Raw genomic sequence first — 20000 nt, 5'->3', positions numbered from 1 at the left:
TGTGTGTGTGTGTGTGTGCGTGATCTCAGAATAAACCCCTTCAGGTGTGTGTGTGTGTGTGTGATCTCAGAATAAACCCCTTCAGGTGTGTGTGTGTGTGTGTGTGATCTGAGAATAAACCCCTTCAGGTGTGTGTGTGTGTGTGTGTGTGTGTGTGATTGCAGAATAAACCCCTTCAGGTGTGTGTGTGTGTGTTATCTCAGAATAAACCCCTTCAGGTGTGTGTATGTGTGTGTGCTCTCAGAATAAACCCCTTCAGGTGTGTGTGTGTGTGTGTGTGTGATTGCAGAATAAACGCCCTTCAGGTGTGTGTGTGTGTGTGTGTGTGTGTGTGTGTTATCTCAGAATAAACCCCTTCAGGTGGGTGGGTGTGTGTGTGTGTGTGTGTTATCTCAGAATAAACCCCTTCAGGTGTGTGTGTGTGTGTGTGTGTGTGTCTGTGTGTGTGTGTGTTATCTCAGAATAAACCCCTTCAGGTGTGTGTGTGTGTGTGTGTGTCTGTGTGTGTGTGTGTGTGTGATTGCAGAATAAACCCCTTCAGGTGTGTGTGTGTGTGTGTGTGTGTTATCTCAGAATAAACCCCTTCAGGTGTGTGTGTGTGTGTGTGTGATCTCAGAATAAACCCCTTCAGGTGTGTGTGTGTGTGTGTGTGTGTGATTGCAGAATAAACGCCCTTCAGGTGGGTGTGTGTGTGTGTGTTATCTCAGAATAAACCCCTTCAGGTATGTGTGTGTGTGTGTGATTGCAGAATAAACGCCCTTCAGGTGTGTGTGTGTGTGTGTGTGTCTGTGTGGGTGTGTGTGTGTGTTATCTCAGAATAAACCCCTTCAGGTGTGTGTGTGTGTGTGTGTCTGTGTGGGTGTGTGTGTGTGTTATCTCAGAATAAACCCCTTCAGGTGTGTGTGTGTGTGTGTGTCTGTGTGTGTGTGTGTGTTATCTCAGAATAAACCCCTTCAGGTGTGTGTGTGTGTGTGTGTGTGTTATCTCAGAATAAACCCCTTCAGGTATGTGTGTGTGTGTGTGTGATCTCAGAATAAACCCCTTCAGGTGTGTGTGTGTGTGTGTGTGTGTGTGTGCGCGTGATCTCAGAATAAACCCCTTCAGGTGTGTGTGTGTGTGTGTGTGTTATCTCAGAATAAACCCCTTCAGGTGTGTGTGTGTGTGTGTGTGTGTGTGATCTCAGAATAAACCCCTTCAGGTGTGTGTGTGTGTGTGTGTGTGTGTGTGTGTGTGCGTGATCTCAGAATAAACCCCTTCAGGTGTGTGTGTGTGTGTGTGTGTTATCTCAGAATAAACCCCTTCAGGTGTGTGTGTGTGTGTGTGTGAGTTATCTCAGAATAAACCTCTTCAGGTGTGTGTGTGTGTGTGTGTGTGTGTGTGTGCGTGATCTCAGAATAAACCTCTTCAGGTGTGTGTGTGTGTGTGTGTGTGTGTGTTATCTCAGAATAAACCCCTTCAGGTGTGTGTGTGTGTGTGTGTGTGATCTAAGAATAAACCCCTTCAGGTGTGTGTGTGTGTGTGTTATCTCAGAATAAACCCCTTCAGGTGTGTGTGTGTGTGTGTGTGTGATCTCAGAATAAACCCCTTCAGGTGTGTGTGTGTGTATGATCTCAGAATAAACCCCTTCAGGTGTGTGTATGTGTGTGTGTTATCTCAGAATAAACCCCTTCAGGTGTGTGTGTGTGTGTGTGTGATCTCAGAATAAACGCCCTTCAGGTGTGTGTGTGTGTGTGTGTGTGTGTTATCTCAGAATAAACCCCTTCAGGTGTGTGTTTGTGTGTGTGTGTGATCTCAGAATAAACGCCCTTCAGGTGTGTGTGTGTGTGTGTGTTATCTCAGAATAAACCCCTTCAGGTGTGTGTGTGTGTGTGTGTTATCTCAGAATAAACCCCTTCAGGTGTGTGTGTGTGTTATCTCAGAATAAACCCCTTCAGGTGTGTGTGTGTTATCTCAGAATAAACCCCTTCAGGCTGATGAAGACCTGATCCTGACCGGGTTTATTCTGAGATAACAACCGACTGGATGTACATTATCACTTACTTATACAATATTCTCTTCCCTGATGACGAGGGTGGGACAGCCTGTCACTCACATAAGATCAGCCAATAGCAAACCACAACCATCCAACCATCCACTCAATTCCTCACAGACACAATCAAGCCCCTCCCACATAAGTACTTGTTCCTGAGAAGTTTCACTCGGATATACGACACAATGGAGAAGAGAAGTACAGAATACCCACTCTTTGCTGACAGTACCTGGTAACAGTCCTCTCACACACACACACACACACAGACACACACACACATACACTCAGTACCTTGTAACAGTCCTCACACACACACACACACACACACACAATCACACACTCAGTACCTTGTAACAGTCCTCACACACACACACACACACACACACTCAGTACCGGGTAACAGTCCTCACACACACACTTCTTCTTTCTTCTTCTTATGCAGTTCATCGATTTCGAAGATGACGTCACTTCTAGGATGCGTTGTTGGAGTGTTGAGGCAGCCGCTGCTGTCGGCGGTGCCATTGAAGGCGGCTGTGAAGATCCGGGAGCCACATGTCCTGCCGCAGTCGGGACATGTGAGTGCTGAATCTGGGGATGAGTTGTGGCTGGACGCCAGGTTGGTGTCTGCACTGACGTAGCACAGTTCTGTGTTGGGCGCGCTGTGATTCGATCTGTTGGGCCCCCAGACCACATGCAGAGCTCCATGCCTGGCGGTTGGCAGCTGTTGTTTCCAGGACTCCAGGGTTGATGCCGCAGCTTTTCAGGGTCGACTTTAGGTGGTCCTTGTAGCGACGCTTCTGACCCCCAGGTCTCCTGTTGGCTGCGTATATCTGCCCACAGAGGGCCTGCCGGGGTAGACGGTGACAGGGCACGTGGATAACAAGTCCAACCCATCGCAGTTGCCGCCTAGCAATGGTTGCCTCCATGCTGCTGGAGTTGGTGCGCTGTAGGATGTCCGTGTGGCGGATTTTGTCTTTCCATGTGACACCTAGTATGCGCTGGAGGCATCTGATGTGAAAGCCCTCGAGACACCGAATATGCCTGCGGTGGGGAGTCCAAGCTTCTGCACCAAACAGCAGGGTGGAAACGAAGACTGCCTGGTAGACGGCCGCTTTGGTGAAGGTACGGAGATCTTTATTAACAAAGACTCGAGATCGAAGTCTACCAAAGGCAGAGGAGGCGAGGTTTATGCGTGCCTGGATCTCATTGTCTATGAGGCAGGTGGGTGTTAGGATACTTCCGAGGTAGCAGAAGTGCTGAACAACCTTTACTGGTGTGCCATGGATGTAGAATTCAGGGGGGGTGGGGGTGGGGGCCGTGGTCTGTGCAATGATCTCTGTCTTTTGGATGTTGACTTGTAGGCCACAAGCTTGGTAGACGGCGCATACAAATGGTAAATGGACTGCGTTTATATAGCGCTTTCACAGACCTATGGCCACCAAAGCGCTTTACACATAGCCTCACATTCACCCATTCACTCACTCATTCATACACTGATGGCGGTGTCAGCCATGCAAGGCGCCATCCAGCTCATCGGGAGCAACTGGGGTTAGGTGTCTTGCTCATGGACACCTCGACACTTAGTCAGGTGGAACCGGGGATTGAACCACCAACCTTTCGATTTCGACAACCTACATGAACCACTGAGCCACTGCCGCCCCGACGCATACAACATCCAGTGTGTGCTGCAGTGCGGTAGGGCTGTGGGAGGAGGGCACCGTCATCAGCGTATTGCAGTTGTGGTGGTGGTGGTCTTGGTGATGGCTTGCAGGCGGCGGAGGTTAAAGAGGTTCCCCGTCCAGAAGGAACTGTAGGCAAACACCCTCGTCGGGGCTGAGGGAGTTGCGGGAGAGGAGGGTGACTGCTGCCAGGAAGAGACTGAAGATCACTGGAGCCAGTACACACCCCTGTTTCACTCCTACCTGCACAGGAAAGGAGGGGGATTGAGATGTACCCACAATCACACGAGCCTGCATGCCAAAGTGAAACTGTTGTAGGATGTCCAGAAACCTTGGTGGCACCCCAGACTTCTCCAGAATGACCCAAAGGACTTGCCGGTCAATGGTGTCGAAAGCCTTTGCCAGGTCGATGAAGGCAATGAACAGGTCTTTGGTCTGTTCTCTGGCCTTCTCCTGTATTTGGCGCAGGACAAAGATCATGTCGGAATTGGACCGATCCTTCCTGAAGCCGCACTGTGACTCAGGAAGGATCCTTTCTGTGATGTTCTTGGTTAGATGGAACAGCATGACCCTTGTTAATACTTTCCCTGCCACAGAGAGCAGGGATATGCCACGACTGTTTCCACAGATGGACTAGGCTTTACACTTCTCCTCCAGAAGGTTGAGTATTTCGAGGGAGCTGTCGTCAAACCAGTCCTGGTGACGTTTGGAAGTAAAACCAGTTGTGTCAGTAGCGGCTTGTTGTATAGCTGAGCGAAGGTTAGCCCATGCGCTTTCAGCTGTATTGTGTAGGGGATGAGTGAGAGCGGAGGAAAGGTTATCAGCCAAGCAGCGACGGTACGATGCAGTGGTGTCAGGGGATTTTAGGGCTCGGGAGTTGAGCCGTGTTGAGGGTTGGTGCCTGGTGTGTTGAGGTCGGACCTTTAGGTGTATCTTAGATCTGATCAGCCGATGATCTGTCCAGCACTCCGCCCCACGCATTGCTCGGGTGAAGGAGATTTCATGTAGATCTTGTTGCCGGGTTATAATGCAGTCCAGTAGGTGCCAGTGTTTGGATCTGGGGTGCATCCATGATGCTTTGTATTTATTTTTCATTTGGAAAGTTGTGTTGGTTATGACCAGTTTGTGCTCAGAGCAGAGGGAGAGGAGTCGCACACACACACACACACACACTCAGTACCTGGTAACAGTCCTCACACACACACACACACACTCAGTACCTGGTAACAGTCCTCACACACACACACACACACACACACGCTCAGTACCAGGTAACAGTCTTTCAACACACACACACACACACACAAACTCAGTACCTGGTAACAGTCCTCACACACACACACACACACACACACACACAAACTCAGTACCTGGTCACAGTCCTCACACACACACACACACACTCAGTACCTGGTAACAGTCCTCACACACACACACACACACACACACACACTCAGTACCTGGTAACAGTCTTTCCACACACACACACACACACACACACACACACACACACACACACACACACTCAGTACCTGGTAACAGTCCTCACACAGAGGAATCCCAGATTTAGTGTAGTAGAGTCTGGCAGCCAGTGGAGCGTGGCACTGCCGGCACTGGAAGCACGAGGCGTGGTACGTGCGATTCAGAGCGTCGATGGCCGGTTCAGACAGTGGCACCAGCTTACGGCAGAACCCACACACATCTGAGGCACACACACACACACACACACACACACACACAGCAGCTCTGAACAACTGTCCTCTCACAGGATTATTCCAGTTATCAGGAGGATTCTCACCAGTGCAGTGCGGTCCGGCTGACGGCTCGTTCACCATCCCTCCAGCAGGGGGCACTGATCTCTCTGGCAGACTGACCTCTGCAGGGGCGACCGTGGGTCCGGGCTCGGGGTCACAGGGGTCACAGGGGTCATGTGGAGGAGGGAGTTCATCAGAGTAACTGCTTACAAACACTAACAGATCAAGAATCAATCAGCAAATCTTTACTAACACACGCAAAATATAAAGCCATATTTGCTGTACAGCAAATCTCAACTGCGAGATTTTTTTTATTAACATCAAATATAACGTATATATTAGGGCTGTACGATTAATAAAAATGCAACCGCACACGATTTGGCAAAGGCTGCGATTATTTAACGTGCAGCTTGGCAGTGAAGTACAGCTCTGTGATCGGTGGTAAATGCTCCATCTGAACACCAGAGGGTGCTCTTGCACACACACACACACACACACACACACCACATATCCCTCTGAACACCAGAGGGCGTCTCACACACACATACACACACTACATATCCCTCTGAACACCAGAGGGCATCTCACACACACACACACACACACACACACACATCATTCCAGACACACCACATATCCCTCTGAACACCAGAGGACGTCTCACACACACACACACCACATATCCCTCTGAACACCAGAGGACGTCTCACACACACACACACACCACATATCCCTCTGAACACCAGAGGGCGTCTCATACACACACACACACACACACACACCACATATCCCTCTGAACACCAGAGGGCGTCTCACACACACACATCATTCCAGGAAATCTCTATCGCTGTAGCTGAATAAACAGAAGATTGAAACGCTTTGATTTATTAAATGTTGTCTTTTTTGGACAAGAGGTTCATAAATGCTTCTCAAACTCGCAGTGCTTTCAGATGGAGCAGCGTTTACTGAGCCGTACATCAACGACAAGCTTCGCATAACAAAAATAATCGCAGCCTTTGCGATTTCATCACCAAATAAGTGCGATTTCATGTTAATTGCGATTAATCGTGCAGCCCAAATATATATCATCTCCCAGCTCTAACTTGCTAAATGCAACTATAAACATGAAGAGGATCTTCACCGTCCGGTGTGCGTGTGCTGTCCCGCCTGCAGGGGGCGGCGGTGGGCTGGGCGTACAGCGGGCTGATCCGCTCCTCATGCGACGCTGAGCTCCGTAGCCTCGGCTGCTCTCGCGTCGGGCTGCTGCTGTGGACCTGAGCCGTCGGGGTGACTGTCGCCCTGAACGGAGACGCCAGAGTGATGAAGACAGACGACACCACCCTCTTCTGAGGGGCCGCGGACGCCATTATGCTGAAACAGACCAAACGACTAAATCAACTCAGAAACAGAATCAAACGAACAAAGCTCTGTGGAAGAGATTTCTGCCAACGCTATTTCAATGCTGAAGCAACAGCTGACATTATTTCACACTGAATTATTTTTTAATAAAATCTGTTTCATTGCACATGGAGTTACTGAACACTTTTGCATATATATTTACTAAATAAATAAAATAATGTACAAACTACATAGATAAATTATACAAACAGAAAAAACTAAACAAATTATATAAACTTCAAAGTACATAAATTATACAAACTATATCGTTTTTAATAAAGTTTTTAATGTGTTATACTACACAGTCTTTAATAAATTAAGGACTGAGGTGGAACTGGAGGACTGAGGGGGAGCAGGAGGACCGAGGTGGAGACGGAGGACCGAGGTGGAGCCGGAGGACCGAGGTGTAGACGGATGACCGAGGTGGAGCCGGAGGACCGAGGTGCAGCAGGAGGACCGAGGTGGAGCCGGAGGACCGAGGTGGAGCAGGAGGACCGAGGTGTAGACGGATGACCGAGGTGGAGCAGGAGGACCGAGGTGTAAACGGATGACCGAGGTGGAGCCGGAGGACCGAGGTGGAGCAGGAGGACCGAGGTAGAGCCAGAGGACCGAGGTGGAGCAGGAGGACCGAGGTGTAGACGGATGACCGAGGTGGAGCCGGAGGACCGAGGTGGAGCAGGAGGACCGAGGTGGAGCCGGAGGACCGAGGTGGAGCAGGAGGACCGAGGTGGAGCAGGAGGACCGAGGTGGAGCCGGAGGACCGAGGTGAGGCAGGAGGACCGAAGTGGAGCAGGAGGACCAAGGTGAGGCAGGAGGACCGAAGTGGAGCAGGAGGACCAAGGTGGAGCCGGAGGACCGAGGTGGAGCTGGAGGACCGAGGTGGAGCCGGAGGACCGAGGTGGAGCAGGAGGACCGAGGTGGAGCCGGAGGACCGAGGTGAGGCAGGAGGACCGAGGTGGAGCAGGAGGACCGAGGTGGAGCCGGAGGACCGAGGTGAGGCAGGAGGACCGAAGTGGAGCAGGAGGACCGAGGTGGAGCCGGAGGACCGAGGTGAGGCAGGAGGACCGAGGTGGAGCAGGAGGACCGAGGTGGAGCCGGAGGACCGAGGTGAGGCAGGAGGACCGAGGTGGAGCAGGAGGACCGAGGTGGAGCCGGAGGACCGAGGTGGAGCCGGAGGACCGAGGTGGAGCAGGAGGACCGAGGTGGAGCCGGAGGACCGAGGTGGAGCAGGAGGACCGAGGTGTAAACGGATGACCGAGGTGGAGCCGGAGGACCGAGGTGAGGCAGGAGGACCGAAGTGGAGCAGGAGGACCGAGGTGGAGCAGGAGACGGGAGAAACAGTGAAGGATTGCTCCAGGCACAGAAGCTGGACTGACGGTATGTCCGTTTCTGTTTTACTCGCTATGAGGGTCCGTTATTCTGTCGCGGAGCGGCTGTATTGAAGTGCAGGACGAAGAAGTAGGAACAAAAATCCACAACAGAAACACGCAGAAGGTCACAGCAGATAACAGGAGTGATAAAACAAACACATAAACACAGACGATAATGGACAAATGAACTAGAGAAACTTAGGGCTTAAATACCGGCGGTGTAATCAAGATCCAACAGAACAGGTGTGTGCAATTAGGGACTACGGAAACTTATTAAAAAAAACAAGTTTCTGGGAACTAACTAGGAATACAAACATATGAACTTTCCGATCTACATACACATAAATTAATATTACTAAACACTTTTGCACAGAGAAAAGATTCAGTAAATAAATAATAATTAAGCACACAATTATAATCTGTCAGAAAGTGAATTAGACGTGTTTCTAGGCGTGTCCGAGTCTTCAATACCAAAGTTCAGTCGTGAATGTGTCGAGCGATGGTGATCTGGGTTCGAATGTACATTGACGTACAGAATAAATCAGAAAACACACGTGTTGAGTGTGTCCGAGGCTTCACACACACTCTCTCTCTCTCTCTCTCTCACACACACAAACACACACACACACACACACATGACTGAATGACAGATGAAGAGCAGAACTTCAGACAAACACACATCTAATTCATATGGTGAACCTCTGTTTCTGTTCTCTGTCCAGCTGTTGAGGAATCAGAGGCTTGAGTCTGATCACGTCTCTTTTCTTTCTCGAACGTAGCCTACCTGAACAGCAGATCAAACTCTTCCAGTCTGTCGTTCCTGTTTCCTTGCGATCTGTGTAGAAGAGAGAGAGAGAGAGAGAGAGAGAGAGAGAGAGAGAGAGAAAGTAGTAGCAGTAAGGATCGTATCTGCATGAGGACACGCCTTTTCCTCTCTCTCTCTCTCTCTCTCTCTCTCTCTCTCAGATCAGCAGAGGTGAAGAGTTAAACAGTTACTGACTGACAAAGCACAGTCAAATGTGTGACACACACACACACACGCAGTCATGCATGCCTACAAACACACAAAGGCATGCAGTTACTTGAACACACACACACACACACACACACACACACACAGATAAGCAGGAGCTGAGCTGGAAAAGGCAGGTACAGTCACATCCTGTTGCCTCAGTGTGATAAAGCAGTGAAAACTCTGTGTGTGTGTGTGTGTGTGTGTGTGTGTGTGTGTGTGTGTGTCTGTCGTCTCATTGTTCTGTCAGTGTTATTTTCTCTACCTCCCTCAGTGTGTCTGCCCTCTTTTCTCTTTTCTCCTCCCATCCCCCACTTCACTCCTTCTCTTTCTCTCTCCTGCATTAAACTCTTCACAGGGAATGACATGAGCTACACAAACTAAATAAACCTAAACTATATGAACTAAACTAATTATAAAAACTATACATTTAGTAATAATTTCATTGACAATATAATGTAATTTAGTAATGTGTTTGTGATTTATCTTGTTGTAAAGCACATTGGTCAACTTTTTGTATTTAATGGTGCTACAAGAAAATTGCCATTGCCATGTACAAAATATATAAACAACTATACAGTACATTAAACAAATTACATAAACTTATCTCTTAAACTCCAAACTACTATATAATCTTCAAACTATATTAACTATACAAACTATATAAACCTAAACTATATGAATTAAACAAACTATATAAACTACGCTAACTTTACGAACTACATAACATGCAGCGCGGGATTGTGTGTGTCTGTGTGTATCAGCATTTATCTGTGAGTTCATCCTCGAGGAGAGGGAGAGGGGGAGGGGCTGAGGAATGCGTCGGTGACGTCACTGCTGCGGGAGGGCGCATGCGCAGCCGCGATGACATCATCCGAGTCCTGACACAAGCTCCGCCCACAGGACAGATGAGGAATCTGATTCACACACTCTTCATCATCTAATATGAAGACAATCACACACGTTTATAAGCAGGTTTTAGAGACTTATCAGCGTTATGAGGGCTGATGCAGTTTTTGAAATGGTAATATAAAGGTTGTTTGTTCAAACGCTGAGTCATGAATCATGATTCACCTTTGAGCTCCTGAGCAAGACGTGCTTTAACCTGTGTATTCAGTGATTGAGCGGCTTTTATCTGCAGTACTATCTCAGATAAACATTTATTCACAAGCTTCTCTGAGGTAAAATACAAACACCACAACAAATTATTCAATTAATCTGATTCCTGATACTCACAGAAGCAAAGCATCCTTCATTTATTTTTGTATTGCCCTTTTTCTATTTCTTTTTGGACTGACTTTCAAATAGACATGAAAAAATTATAATATTTATTTAATATGAATTATTTAACATTTTTTCTTTGTTTTCAAAACCTTTCAAATAAGAGATCACAAAACAAAAAGCTTATAAAAACAATACAAATTTGAAAGCTTTTTAAATTCACGCAGCTGCCCTAATATAATATAGCACTTTTTATTAAAAATGTATTAAAATTAAATTCTATTTTTTATTATTAGTTTTATTTGTAATTTTTACATACATGTTCTTTATATATTTTAGTTGTTGTTATTATTCCTTGTTTATACACTCTGAACTGTATTACAATGCCTTGTATTTTTTTGCATTGTACTTGTCTTTAATTGAAAAAAAGAATAGAAAAATTAAAGCTGCAAGCAGCGATGAAAAGGGCCCTCGCACCCGTGCCACCGCCACCCGGCGCCTTTAGGAAAACAGAGCATGGTGGGCAGTATGTAAATATAGGAGGACTATGTTAAAGTAATTTGTATTTACCACACTTCCTGCTACCAGCAGGTGGCGCTATTACTATAACCGAATATGAGGATGGTCATGTGTTCAGGACAGGACTCTTATCAAACAAGTGAAGTTTGGGGCAGATTGGACATTGTATGCCTGAGTTACTGCAGGCTGTCTGTGGTTGCCTAGCAACATCGGAACTGCAAGCAACATTAATATAGAACTTATCTGATGATGCATATATCACCCAGAGGCTGAAATTGGGTGTGCACATCTACATTTGTCAGGCCGCCTAGGACACGCCATTCGATGAAAAATCAAGATTTTCGCAACGTCTCAAATGCATTAAGATTACACTCACCAAATTTGAAGAGGATCAGATCAAAACTGTAGGAGGAGTTTGTTAAAGTACAACGTCTGGAAATGGCAAAAACTGCACAAAATCTGAGAGGAAGTTCAAAATAGCTGACTTCCTGTTGTGTTTAGGGCTATGCTCCAAGAGACTTTTTTGTAGGTATTGGGTCATTACATGTATGTACCTAATTTCATACCTGTACGTAAAAGGTAGAGCCGGGGCAATAATGTAGGGGGGGGGGCAATTGAGCCATTTTGCCCCACCCAATTTTGAAAACCATATCACACGTACATTTTCACCACTTCTGAAGCGTGTGCAAAGTTTCATGAGTTTTCGAGCATGTTTAGGCCCTCAAAAAAGCGATTCACTTTGGAGAAGAATAATAATAAACGGAGCAAAAACAATAGGGTCCTCTCACCATCGGTGCTCGGGCCCTAAAAAAACATCCTTCATTTCCTGTTGTAGATTAAAGGGTAACTCTCGCCAGAATGCAACCTAGGGTCTTTTTGTTAGAATGGAAACTCCACTTTTAAGTTTGACCGTATTTTCGTTTTCGGTCAAATTGGTCCCATTCAAAAGGCAATTTGACCGAAAACGAAAATACGGTCAAACTTAAAAGTGGACTTTCAATTCTAATTATGCTTTTAAACGAAAGTTTGCCTCGGGTAGACTAACAAAAAGACCCTAGGTTGCATTTTGGCGAGAGTTAAACTATAACTCATACACGACCAAACTATTCTTACTACTCATGACGTGTCTACTACGCACTAAAAAAGCACGTGACCCTCGTCCACTGTAAGCAAATGTTCCAAACGCGGCAAAAGGCATAAAGATGATTTTTTTTCTTAGATCTGCTAAAACTAGAAGAAAAGGAAGAGAGTAAGTGAACTTCAACATCTCAAAGACTGAGAGAAGAACAACATCACAGTAACTCATCATGCAGCGCCACCTGCTGGAAAACAGCAGAGCACCATCAAATAATAACCACAGAACTTATGAACATAAAGATAAAACACGGTAGAACTGCAGAGGACGCGATGAGAGGCGCGTGCATGTACTGTGACACGAGCGCGGGTCACGTGATTCAACACTTACACGGTTTTACCTCAGACAGCAGAACGCGGTGGGATTTAGGGGAAACCAGCGATATTTGATCCATTTATACATAAAAGAGAAACATTGTAGATTATAAACATAAATATAATGCCTAAAAGTTTCTTTTGGCATATTTTAAACACAGTGTTTCCGAAACTGCGCTTCGTGAGGAACTGCAGGGCAGAGATCGCGAGTTGATGAAAAGCTATTTATAAATAAAATCATAAAAATGCAAAAATACATCAAATAAATCATTTTAAATGAAAAACAATTAAAATGGGGGGTGGTGGTGAATATTTTAGATTAAAAAAAGGGTTTGTCAGAAAAAAACAGGCATGGTGTTGTTATTTGTGTTGTGAAGCTGCACTAATAATCACAGAGAGTCAGTCCATAAAAACTTTAATCATCACATATTAAAAACACAAAGAGTCTTTATAGTTATTGGAAATAAGACACACTGGTGAGGTAAAACCCAACTGCACTGGGTCAGGTCCGGCGTGACGCTAACACACACAAGCGTTCAGCATCATCTCTGGAGTGAGTGTTCGTGTACGGGGAATCTCTTGTGTGTGTGTATAGCAGCGCTCGCTGTCTCAGGACGTCCCATATGAGCATACTGAGGACCGTATGAGGAGCCAGACGCACAAACACCGGCATCATCCCTTTATACAGACCCACAATCCCCTCCGTGGCGCAGACCTTCATCAGACAGTCCACAAACCCGCTGTACAGCCGGCCCTGAGACACACACACACACACACCGCACTGTACATTAATCAGTGTTGGGGAACGTTACTTTGAAAAGTAATGCATTACAATATTGTGTTTCTCCCTTTAATTGCGTTACTTAGTGTCTTTTTTAGAAAATGTATTTATGTTATTTTTGTGTTACTTTTTTTCACCTGGGCTGGGCTTTTTTTTTCTAAATAAAAAAAAGTTATATTTTTGGGCAAATGTAAAGGCCCTTTCACACCAAAAGTAAAAAATAAGCCTCAGGCTGAAGGAAATGCAAATTGATCAATAAAGTGAGATTAAATGGATAAAAATGTATGTTTTATTTAACATATTTAGTTATTGGAGGTTTGCATGGTATTCTGATTCTGCATTTCACTGATTTTATTCATTTTGAGGAATATTGAATCTTTTTTTGTGTGCAAGTAAGATGAGTAAATGCTCACATTTAGTCTAGAACTACAATAACATCATGTTTACACACACACACACACACACACACACACACACACACGCCTCTGCACTTCGATTTGTCTCAACATGAGGCCAGGACAGCTGTCAGTCAATCAATGGGAAAACAAAGTAACTTGCGTTACTTATTTGAAAAAGTAACTCAGATATTTTGTTGTAAATTTTAAAAGTAATGCATTACTTTACTAGTTACTTGAAAAAGTAATCTGATTACGTAACTCGAGTTACTTTTTAATGAGTTACCCCAACACTGAAATTAATATTATTATATATAATCTTGGTAAATGAAGTGTGTGTTTTACCCTTTTAAACTCGTCCACTGGTTGGTTGTACAGTCGTGTGCTGATGACATCAAACGGTGTCATGGTAACGGACACGGCGACTCCGCTAATCATGGCGGCGATGAGCGCGATGAGGACACTGTGAGGACTGAACCACTGAAACACACATTCACACACTTAACCAGTCTTACTAGCTCTAGCTTACTTATAGTTAGGCACATGTTTGCCTTCTGAAGCACTAAACCTCCAACTGAAGAAGATACACACTATTAAAAAGAGGTTTTTAATATCAAAAGTCATAATGATGTACACATGTCGATGTGTGTGTGCTGACCTGTGCGCGCGTGACCCAGTCTTTAGCCGAGCTGAACGTGGAGAGTTGAGCCGCTGACCCCACCATGACCCTCGGCACGGCCCCGTTCACCCCCCGCCACAGACCCGTCACGCCCTCGCGCCGGTAGATGGACAGGAGTGCGCTCGACACGCTCTGAGGAGCACCAATCAGAATCACTCTCACTAATACTGTCAAATATACTCAAACTCAAATATATTCATATATCCTCAAATAAACTCATATAAACTCAAATATGCTCTGATATGTGATTGGCTGATAAAGATCTGGTCAGAGTTCAGCTGTATCATGTGACGCTGTGTTCGTTCACACGCCTCTGTGTGCTGGACTCTGATTGGCTGCCAGTGCAGAACAGTGAGAGGTGTGTTGACACACACACACACACACACACACACTGTATGTGGAGGTCAGGTCACATGTTTTGGGTGGTTGATGGAAAGTAAGCCTGAATTAGAAGTGGGTCATGTGACTGGCGCTGCAGATCTCGTACCTGATGGTTGTGCTGGTGTCCGACAGCGATGGCCGCCGCCGTCTGCGCCTGCAGGTGTGTTTTTACCTGTAGAAACACACACAGGAAATACATCACGCTCATGTAAACGCACGCATCACTGTAAAGACACTTATCACTGTAAACACGCCAACTCTGAGTCTGTCGTAAACACTCATCTGTCACTTCCTCTGCCTTCCTGACATCTGAGCCCGTCTCTGGATGCCTTACTGTCAACACTGTGTGTGTGTGTGTGTGTGTGTGTGTGTGTGTGTGTGTGTGTGTGTGTGTGCGAGAGTGTGTGTGTGTGAGTGAGTGAGTGTGTGTGAGAGTGAGTGAGTGTGAGAGTGAGTGAGTGAGTGTGTGTGTGTGTGTGTGTGTGTGAGAAGTGTGTGTGTTAAACGTGTGTGTGTGTGTGTGTGTGTGAGAGTGAGTGAGTGTGAGAGTGAGTGAGTGTGTGTGTGTGAGAGTGAGTGAGTGTGAGAGTGAGTGAGTGAGTGAGTGTGAGTGTGAGAGTGAGTGAGTGTGAGAGTGAGTGAGTGTGTGTGAGAGTGAGTGAGTGTTTGTGTGTGTGTGTGTGTGTGAGTGAGTGAGTGTGTGTGTGTGAGAGAGTGCGTGTGAGAGTGAGTGAGTGAGTGAGTGTGTGTGTGCGAGTGCGTGTGAGAGTGAGTGAGTGTTTGTGTGTGTGTGTGTGTGTGTGTGTGTGAGTGAGTGAGTGAGTGTGTGTGTGTGAGAGAGTGCGTGCGAGTGACTCACATATACATAACAGCTCGAGTTACTGACAGATTGTTCCTAAAAATGAGTCGTTAAAGACGGTAAACATGATGTTATTGTAGTTCTAGACTAAATGTGAGCATCTACTCATCTCACTTGCACAAAAAAAACAATTCAATATTCCTCAAAATGAATAGAATCAGTGAAATGTAGAACCTGAATACTTAGCAAACCTCCAATATCTAAATATGTTAAATAAAACATACATTTTTATGCATTTAATCTCACTTTATTGACCGATATACCATATGCAAAAATGACTATAGATTTTTTTGGGTTTTTATAGGTAAAGTAAGTGTTAAACTTTTTTCTCCTGCATCTATTCTTCTGTTATCCAGAACGGCAGCAGCTGAAAGGTTTGTTTGAGCGGCGCCCTCTACTGTACAGGAGTGAATCTGCATTTCCTTCACCCTGAGGCTTATTATTTCACTTTTAGTGTGAAAGGGTCTTTACATTTGTCCAAAAATATAACTTTTTTTGTTATTAATAGGGCTGTCAATCGATTAAAATTTTTAATCGATTAATCGCATGATTGTCGTGAGTTAACTCGTGATTAATCGCATTTAATCGCACATTTTTTTATTTGTTCTAAATATACCTTAAATTAATACTTTTCAAGTTTGTAATACTCTAATCAACGTGGGCATGGATAAATATAGATGCTTTATGCAAATGTATGTTTATTATTTAAACCATAGTCAATATAGAGCATGAAGACGAGACATGTTTCAGAGGTCATAGATGTTTTTTCAAAGAACTTGTTCATGTCTATTAGACACATGTAGAAAGAACAAAGAAATGCCATGTTGCCATTACTTCTCTTTCTTTGCACTGAGCAATTTACTAACAAAAAAATGTTTAGATTTTTGCATGACAGGGCAGCTCTTCTGAAAATGCTAAATGTACATTTAGCATTTATTATTACATTGTAGTTTGTCTCTCTCTGTGCCCATTTTGATTAAGCTAAATTCTCAATAAAACAGTTTTCATTGGTATATTTTACTGTTTCTGTTGTCAAACAACGGAATGAATTTGAAATTGTGACTGAAACGCGACCCAATAAACATAACCAGTTCTCCCTTCCAAGACGTTAATCTGCACATAAATTCTGATCGAGCCGTCGTCTGGTGAAATCAAATACACATAAGCTAAAGACAATATCCGTGTATATTTGTAAAATTAGAGAAGCAACATAATATCTGTTTAACTGAATTAAAGCGCTGCTCCTCCGCGCGAGACGCAGAGAGAGAGAGAGAGAGAGAGAGAGAGGCGCGCGCGCGCGTGCTCTCGCTTTAATTCAGTTAAACAGATATTATGTTGATTCTCTAACCCTAACCGGCGGTAGCCTACCGGTAGATTCTCAGAAACTAAATAAGGTTTGGGCGCTTTGTTGAAGGAAAAAAAATCGCTAAAGGGGTCTGCAATGTCGCTAAGTTGCCAACACGGTGTATCTCCATTTCTCCAACTAGGGGTTGGGCCACGGGTCAAACAGAAAATATGCGCTGCGTTAATCGCCCGTTAAAAAAATTAGTGCCGTTAATATGATTTTGCGTTAACGCGTTATTAACGCGCTAACTTTGACAGCCCTAGTTATTAAAAAAAAAACAAGCCCAGCCCAGCTGGAAAAAAGTAACTAAGTAACGCAATACTTTTCTAAAAGTAACTAAGTAACGCAATACTTTTCTAAAAAGTAACTTAGTAACGCAATACTTTTCTAAAAAGTAACTAACGCAATACTTTTCTAAAAGTAACTTAGTAACGCAATACTTTTCGAAAAAGTAACTTAGTAACGCAATATTTTCACTAAAAAGTAACTAACGCAATACTTTTCTAAAAGTAACTTAGTAACGCAATACTTTTCTAAAAAGTAACTTAGAAACGCAATACTGTTCTAAAAGTAACTAACACAATACTTTTCTAAAAAGTAACTAAGTAACGCATTACTTTTCTAAAAAGTAACTTAGTAACGCATTACTTTTCTAAAAAGTAACTAAGTAACGCATTACTTTTCTAAAAAGTAACTTAGTAACGCATTACTTTTCTAAAAAGTAACTAACGCATTACTTTTCTAAAAAGTAACTTAGTAACGCAATACTTTTCTAAAAAGTAACTAACGCAATACTTTTCTAAAAGTAACTTAGTAACGCAATACTTTTCTAAAAAGTAACTTAGTAACGCAATATTTTTCTAAAAAGTAACTAACGCAATACTTTTCTAAAAGTAACTTAGTAACGCAATACTTTTCTAAAAAGTAACTTAGAAACGCAATACTGTTCTAAAAGTAACTAACACAATACTTTTCTAAAAAGTAACTAAGTAACGCATTACTTTTCTAAAAAGTAACTTAGTAACGCATTACTTTTCTAAAAAGTAACTAAGTAACGCATTACTTTTCTAAAAAGTAACTTAGTAACGCATTACTTTTCTAAAAAGTAACTAAGTAACACAATACTTTTCTAAAAAGTAACTAAGTAACGCATTACTTTTCTAAAAAGTAACTTAGTAACGCATTACTTTTCTAAAAAGTAACTAAGTAACGCATTACTTTTCTAAAAAGTAACTTAGTAACGCATTACTTTTCTAAAAAGTAACTAAGTAACACAATACTTTTCTAAAAGTAACTAAGTAACGCAATATTGTAATGCATTACTTTTCAAAGTACCGTTCCCCAACACTGACCACCAACAGTACAGATGCGACGCGAGTCTCCTACCAGATACGCGGGCGAGGCGACGAAGGCCCCCAGAGCTCCAGCCGCGGCCCCTGCGATCAGACTTCCCCCGGGGCCGTTGGTGAGTCCTGACGCCTGCGTGTAGGAGTAGAACCCGAGCCGGACACCGTTCATCAGGCCCTGGTACAGCAGCGCCGCCGTGAGCCCCTTCTGCAGGCCCCGGATCCCGTCGGTGCGCCCCACAAGCCACAGCGCCTGCAGGACCCCGCGGTAGAGCCGCTGGTAGGAGCCGCGAGCCCTCAGCTCGCCCTGCAGCTGCAGACGGGTCTTCACCACCTCCAGCGGGTTGGTGAACACACACGCCCCGCAGCACGCCAGCGCGCCCAGGCTAAAGTCCAGCGGGGGCCACAGGCGCCCGGGGCCGAGGGGGGGCGGGGGGGTCAGGAGCCGCGTCACAGGCATGTCTGGAGCCAGGAGACACCGAAGATCCTGCTGGGGCGCCGGTTATCTCGTCATATTCATGTGTGCGACATTAAACTGCATTAGCATGTTTCTGAGGAATCAAGTCCAGGATTCAGATCTGCAACAAAGTTCCTGGTCACTGCAATCATTCATCAACAACAACAACACATTTAATACATGACAAATCATGCTCTATGTTGAACTGTCTAAACCCGTATAGATGTCCCATATAGACAACCTCAATGCTCTATGTTGAACTGTCTAAACCCGTATAGATGTCCCATATAGACAACCTCAGTGCTCTATGTTGAACTGTCTAAACCCGTATAGATGTCCCATATAGACAACCTCAGTGCTCTATGTTGAACTGTCTAAACCCGTATAGATGTCCCATATAGACAACCTCAGTGCTCTATGTTGAACTGTTTAAACATCAGTTTATCACGTGATTTGCATATTCATAAACCTTGCATATTAGCGAAATCATCGAAGCATGTTTTAATCCTTTAAGCACAAATATACATTGCCGTTGCAAAATTTTGGACTGAAAGTTTAATAAGAATTTCAAAAGAACAGCATTAATCTGAAATATAATCTTTTGTAACATTAAACACTACCGTTCAAAAGTTTGTGGTCAGTAAGAATTTGTATTTAATTTTTTGGGGGAAAGAAATAAAATAAATCAATACTTTTTATTCATCAAGGATGAGTTGAATTGATCAAAAGTGACAGTAAAGACATTTATAATGTTACAAAATAATCTATTTCAGATAAATGCTGTTCTTCTGAACTTTCTATTCATCAAAGAATCCTGAAATAAAAACGTAAACAACTCTTTTCAACACTGATAATATTCATAAATGTTTCTTGATCATCAAATCATCATATTAGAATAATCATGTGACACTGAAGACTGGAGTAATGATGCTGAAAATTCAGCTTTGATCACAGGAATAAATTACTCTTTACTATATATTTACATAGAAAACACTTATTTTAAATTGTAATAATACTTCATAATATTACTGGGTTTTTTGTGTAAAATGCAGCCTTGGTGAGCAGACTTAAAACATAAAAAATCTTACCGATCATAAACTTTGAACAGCAGTGTATACTATATACAAACAATTCAGCTGCACGATAAACTTTACACGAGTATTGTCTCAGTATTAAAGCGTCTTACCGAGTGCGCTCGCGTTCCTGTTTGTGATTCACACACACACACACACTCGTAAACACGAAGCACTTCCGAACGCCCCGCCCACTGCTCCTGTCTGACCAATCAGCGCACAGCTTCTCCTCCGCCTCACAGCCTCCCCGGTG

At 44.3% G+C, this 20000-nt stretch overlaps 2 protein-coding genes across 6 annotated transcripts in view; both read right to left on the bottom strand.

Annotated features, from left to right (window-relative positions):
• Positions 1-9349, bottom strand: part of fblim1 (filamin binding LIM protein 1) — a 21276-nt gene extending 11927 nt beyond the window's left edge. The window contains exons 1-4 of the mRNA XM_084117835.1: positions 9015-9349; positions 6604-6833; positions 5507-5677; positions 5241-5410 (exon numbers count right to left, since the gene is read on the bottom strand). Coding sequence (XP_083973961.1) covers positions 5241-5410; positions 5507-5677; positions 6604-6833; positions 9015-9145 — 702 coding nt within the window. The 5' untranslated portion in view covers positions 9146-9349. The remainder of the gene's footprint in view (positions 1-5240; positions 5411-5506; positions 5678-6603; positions 6834-9014) is intronic.
• Positions 9350-12829: 3480 nt separating this feature from the next.
• On the bottom strand, positions 12830-19937 carry slc25a34 (solute carrier family 25 member 34). Of its 5 annotated transcripts, none has more exons than XM_084117833.1 (6): positions 19861-19937; positions 18258-18816; positions 14774-14839; positions 14266-14418; positions 13953-14087; positions 12830-13185 (listed from the first exon to the last, which is right to left on the bottom strand). In XM_084117833.1, the coding sequence occupies exons 2-6, from the start codon at positions 18675-18677 to the stop codon at positions 12934-12936; spliced, it is 1026 nt and encodes a 341-aa protein (XP_083973959.1). In that variant the 5' UTR covers positions 18678-18816; positions 19861-19937; the 3' UTR covers positions 12830-12933. The 5 variants fall into 5 exon arrangements, with proteins under 5 accessions (XP_083973959.1, XP_083973960.1, XP_083973956.1 ...); XM_084117834.1 differs by having other exon boundaries at positions 18258-18795; positions 19861-19934; XM_084117830.1 differs by having other exon boundaries at positions 18258-18795; positions 19763-19911.
• Between the last annotated feature and the right edge of the window lie 63 nt (positions 19938-20000).

This window comes from Abramis brama (assembly GCF_963993115.1).
Source record: "Abramis brama genome assembly, chromosome: 6".
In the NCBI taxonomy this organism is placed as follows: Eukaryota; Metazoa; Chordata; class Actinopteri; order Cypriniformes; family Leuciscidae; genus Abramis; species Abramis brama.
This window is presented reverse-complemented; position numbering and strand designations above follow the sequence as displayed.